The sequence below is a fragment of the Chaetura pelagica genome, unplaced genomic scaffold (assembly GCF_000747805.2).
Source record: "Chaetura pelagica isolate M959 unplaced genomic scaffold, ChaPel_1.0 scaffold2, whole genome shotgun sequence".
In the NCBI taxonomy this organism is placed as follows: Eukaryota; Metazoa; Chordata; class Aves; order Apodiformes; family Apodidae; genus Chaetura; species Chaetura pelagica.
The window spans coordinates 360,997-366,360 of record NW_009952796.1 but is presented as its reverse complement, the minus strand read 5'-3'; the positions used below and the strand labels follow the sequence as shown (position 1 = coordinate 366,360).

The 5,364-nt window shown below is 38.4% G+C and overlaps 1 protein-coding gene across 2 annotated transcripts; it reads right to left on the bottom strand.

Annotated features, from left to right (window-relative positions):
* Positions 1-2,261: 2,261 nt before the first annotated feature.
* Positions 2,262-5,155, bottom strand: ATF3 (activating transcription factor 3). 2 transcript variants are annotated; one of them, XM_009994720.1, is made up of 5 exons: positions 5,117-5,155; position 5,076; positions 4,916-5,028; positions 3,875-3,982; positions 2,262-2,946 (listed from the first exon to the last, which is right to left on the bottom strand). In XM_009994720.1, the coding sequence occupies exons 1-5, from the start codon at positions 5,153-5,155 to the stop codon at positions 2,749-2,751; spliced, it is 459 nt and encodes a 152-aa protein (XP_009993022.1). In that variant the 3' UTR covers positions 2,262-2,748. The 2 variants fall into 2 exon arrangements, with proteins under 2 accessions (XP_009993022.1, XP_009993021.1); XM_009994719.1 differs by having other exon boundaries at positions 4,916-5,155.
* Between the last annotated feature and the right edge of the window lie 209 nt (positions 5,156-5,364).

Sequence of the window (5,364 nt, the reverse complement as noted above, 5' to 3'; positions counted from 1 at the left end):
TGAAGATATACAGTCATTATTTTTTATTAAAGTATCAAAACAAACTTAAGAATAGAAAACAAATCGCTTTTAATGGATTTTCAAGATTCTCCTGAATAAAGCATCCCTTTAGAAAACTCATGCAACATATTGCTCCTGTCTAGCAGTTTTAAATACTGCTTTCTTTCTGGGCACAGTCAAAGAACTTGAGTACCATCATTTCTAGAGTGGTGTGCAGGAGCACGCATGCACACACACATACAAGCAATACATACATACAAGCAGTAAAAAGCAGCTGTGACTGCACATACAATGAAATAAAAATAGATTATCTTCTTGACAATAGTAGTGGTACCATACTAACATTTGGCATGCTAAGTAAATAACATAAGTAACAAAAGCATGACGCCTGCGTCACCAGTGATACTGTTAAAAGCAACCATACAAACTTCCTAAAGGAGACACATTAATTCTGTTATTAGATTCTAGTCTCTGTGGTAACACTTTATAACAGCACAGGAGGCAGGTTTGTCTGCTGGTATTTGATGTGCAAAGTGCAAAGCTGAGGCGTACAATAATGGGATGATGCCTCAGGCTTGTATTTCCACATTACAGAAATCAAATACCAATTAACATAGTTTGACAAGTGTACTGTAACACACTTCATGTATATCCATTCTCTGACAAACAACTGGCCCAATTCCCCATGGAACTCGCCCTCTTAAGTCAGGGAAGTCACAGCAGAGGCTCAAAATTCTGCTGACAGGGCATGAATAAATCTCTCATTGAAGTCAACGGCAGGTTCTTCCAACGTACAGAAAGACCTTGTATGTCATCTTTAGAATACATTCACTTTTCAGATACATGAAGTACATATCTTTAAAACATTATATAGGACATTACAATATATCCAGATCTTAGGAAAATGTACTAAGAAGTTCTGTTGCAGAATATAATGATCACATAAGGATCAAGTATGATATCTGGTAGACTCATCTGGGACTTGTAGGGTAAGAAGCTTATGGCTGAGGTATCTTAAAAGTTTAGCCTTTAGAACAAAACCACAATTTCAACACTGCGTAACTGCTGTAAAATATTATGTACTGTAAGTTTCATTCTTATTGTCTGCTTCACTTAAGTTGTGACATTGAGCAGCTAGACACCACTGATCGAGGTACAGAATTTTGGAAGGTGTAATCTCTGCACCAAATCATTCAAGATACTCAGTGCCTCATCTGTGGAAAAGATGAAGGATAAGTGTTTTCAGTCGTGGTGTCTCAAATACAACTGGTGAAGTTTAGCAATATATAATGTTAAACACCAAGAGATAAAAGTAAAAAGACAGCACAACACTTGTGTTTTCAGTTTTATCTTGCTCGCAGTATTTATTAACTCTACTCATTATATTAGTGATAAATAAGGATAATATTTTCTTTTACAAAAAATTGTAAGGATATATTTTATAGGATTAAACAATCTGAGAATTTCACAGAAACATCAGAATTTAAACACTCATAGCTTTTGTCCAGCAGCTCTTCTACCAGTTCAAAAACATCTAAGGTTAGTCTTTAATAAAAAATAAAAACAGTTATTCACTACACCAAAACTTTCCTCCTTTAGATTCTAAGTAACACTTTTGATTGACCGTAGTTGCCACTCAAACATAATATAAAAGTAGCTGCAATAATAATTTTTCCCTCTGAGTCACCTGGCAAAAGAAAGTAATCCTGACCAGGATGGAAAAAGCTCTGTCAAGCTTTTATGCCTATTGGAGCCATCTGCATAAGCAGACCCACTGAAGTGCATGGAACCTCTTCTGTGAGTGAGGGGTAATAGCATGAAGTAAGGCTTGCAGGATTAGATCCTAGGTAATGTATTTTTTTTTAACTTTTCATTATTCATGAGCCTGGGATTCAATCCTGCAGTTCTTTTATCAGGCAAAACCTGTGTCAATATCCCTCCATGGTTAGTTTCCTGTTTCCAGTGGGTCCAATTCACTGAGTCACCAAGTGGTGGTACCAGCTGCTCTTCAGCTGTTCAAGGAAAAACAGTAGTTCCACAAGGATAGTAGGCGGGGTTCCAGCTCATAAAATACAAACTTAGCTACATGAACATTTTACAAGAAATATTTCTTTGTCACACCTACTAGGCTTTTCAAATTCAGTCTCTGAGATGAGTCATAGACAAAACCCCACACAAGTGTTGTGAAAAAAATGACAACGCTTAGTTGGAACTAGACTTCTTGTGTATTTATGTGTGTGTGTGTGTGTGTGTTAGGTTAGAATGCAACATTACATATCAGTACATTCTGCCAGAAACTGTCCTCCTGGAAACTTCGAAACTTTAAAAATACTCTCAGTCTGCTTTCTCTACCATCAACAAGGAAAAGTAGTGTCCATCCAGCACAGCTGTCTGTACCATGTGCATCGTTGGAAGTCATAGTGTTCTAGCACAAACATCGTGAGTGCAGATACTGTATACTAGCAGAGAGCTAAAACTTCTGAAGCTGTTGTCTGTAGCTCCTAGGAACAGCAAGTATGACAGGTGCAAAACCTATATTTGAGGCAGAAAACTCTTCAATTTGATTGAGACCAGATCTTCCAAGGGAAAGAATCACTGTCAAGCCAAAATGATTCTTTCCGCTTGAGAAAGCAACCTGCCCTTCCTAAAGGTTCTTGACTAATAGAATCCTACACATTATGTCAGATCCTCCATGGATTCTGGTAGTTGTTAAAAACACTATAAATATTCCCACATTTGCCATATCACTTAACCTTGCAATGTGCCTTCTTTGATCTGTTGAATAAAAAGATTCCTTTCATCTTCAGGTGTCCTTCCGTTTTGTGCCCGGACTATACAAGTGGGCCTGTGAAGATTTAGCATGTATATCAAATGCTGCTTCTCATTCTTTAGCTCTTCAATCTGGGCTTTTAATTCTGCATTGATAGTTTCCAGCTTTTCTGATTCCTAGTCACAAAGGACAGACACAGCTATGAGAATGAGTATTTCAAAGAGTTAGTTGTAACATTTATCTAACAGTTGCTGTCTTTTATTGGTGGGAAAACAGGGCTAGCTGAGAAAGAAACTGCATGTTCTTAGTGTAATGTAATGGTGAAACTATACACCCCCCAATTGATAATAGCCTAAAAAATCAGACTGACAGTTGCCTTCAGAGCTGAGTGTAACAAAAGTTGAAAAATTCAGATTTGTATTGACTTAAAAGAGCAGACATCCAAAGCACTACTGCTACTTTCCGCAAAATTATTCTGAAACTTTGGGTTAAAAATTTACCCAGAATTATCTACACTTCTTATTAACCCCCTGAAACATCATGTTACATATCTGCAACCCACATTAAGCTGAAAAAGTAAAGGCATGGCTTTTTTTCTCCCACCCCTGGATATAGGAACAAAGACAGGCCTGATGCTGCTGTAACATGGTATTATAATCATGGCAGAGCAGGTGGAGACACTACCAGGATCTTAGAACAGAGACTTCAGGACTAAGCTGCTGTGCCACTTGCTTCATAAAGAAATCAGAGATTACTTCTTGGTGTTTGCAGGCTCTTGGGCTTCATAATGGATATTATATGAAATGAGATTTTATTTCTTTTTGTGTTTAGTGGACACATACAAATTTGTATTATTTTCACAGACAAGACTGGTCACTAAGACAATAATCTCTTTCACTCCTACCATGCTTTCACTTTTTCCCAGTCTTAACCAGGTTTTATTTAATATGTAGCACATTCATTTTTTGGTAATTAATGTTATGGTGGGTTTACAGAGTTTTGGGTGACCTCTTTCTGTATTTTCTACTATGCCAGTGCCCCTGTGCTGTCTGTTCAGATCCTGGCAGGATGGCAGATTATGAACAATTCATGCCAGTCACTTACTTTCTGCAAACATTCTGTTTTTTCCTTCTTTTTGTTTCGGCACTTTGCAGCAGCAATTTTGTTCCTTTCCCTTCTCCGCTTTTTTCTTTCATCCTCTTCAGGAGAAAACTATTCCATAAAAACAGATACGTAAGATCCATAAGCTGTCATAAATACTTGACCTGTATTTTGAGATCTTCTGCATTTTTAAAGCAACATGGATAGTGTTGTAAGTGCTCACATCATCAGTTACATCAGGATGCAATTCTGACCTTGCTTGCCATGCAGTAAAATTGTAGCAATTGCATTAGAATTGTCAGTAAAAACCTGACTGGAGCTCAAATGGATGTAATACATGTGATGGCTCATTTTAAATCAAAGGTACTCAAAAAAAACTTGCCGAGCATCTTCCCAGGTGGACTCCATCTCTTCTCCACTTCCCATGGAGGGAAAGGAACAAGAAGGATGGGAAACAGAGAGGAGAATGTGGCACGAACAAGGCAGCAAGAGTGCAGCAAACTAAAGGCAGCACCAAAAAGGGGATATTGACACAGTCCTTCAAGCTTTGTTTTGTTTCCTCTAGAGGCTTGGACCAAGGTGTAGCTATTTCCCTAATTTAAGCTGTTTGTTCACTTTATAAGAGAAATATTTTTCACAGAGACTACTATATTTAAGTAAAAACCTAGTGTGGACATAGCATGGCCTTGTCTACCTCAGCATAGTCCACATGGGTCCTACTGCTCTGCCCCCGCTGAAGTAAAGCTGCAGTGACTTACTCCAAGTCCAGCCACAAGTAGGCAGGGAAGCCAGATTAGCACTTCCTCTAATGGCTGTAAACCACTGTCCTTAGTTCATAATCAAACATAAAATACCCAACTATGGCCTCAACGAAATGACAAATACCAGAAGGTTTCCCAGCAGCACTTAACAGAAAGCCAGGTAGCAGGCTTAAAAGGAGTGAGAATGGTGGAGACACTTATCAGATATAATTACTGGTCTTATGGTGAAATTTCGTTAAGAGAATTAACCATTCATGCTGAAATGATGTTTAAAAAGTCATACCTCTGTTTTCATGATCGATTTTTCAATCGGCCTGTCAGAAACAGTCACCGTGTCCAGTGTAGAAGACATCCTGTGGGACTGACGCTTGTTCTGAATGGCAAACCTCAGTTCCTCTTTCACCAGTGGGGTTAAATTTGTGAAATCATCAAACCCCAGTGACCCTGCAGGGGACAAAGTGGGAACAATTGCGGAGGCGCTGACTTCTAATGCAGATACCTGGCCTGAGTGTTGGACCATCATTTTGCTGAAAGGGAAAAAGAGAGAAGAATAATAGTCTTTCAATAACTTCAGAAAGGCAAACAATATCCCCTAGAGGTATGTTTTATAACGGGAAATAATACTGTATTTCTTGCATCGCTTCAGTCCCCATTCTGCATCTACTCCAATCTCTCACTAGAGTCAGGAAGTTAAGAATTTTGTCACTAGCAAAAACCTTCACCTTAGGTTAA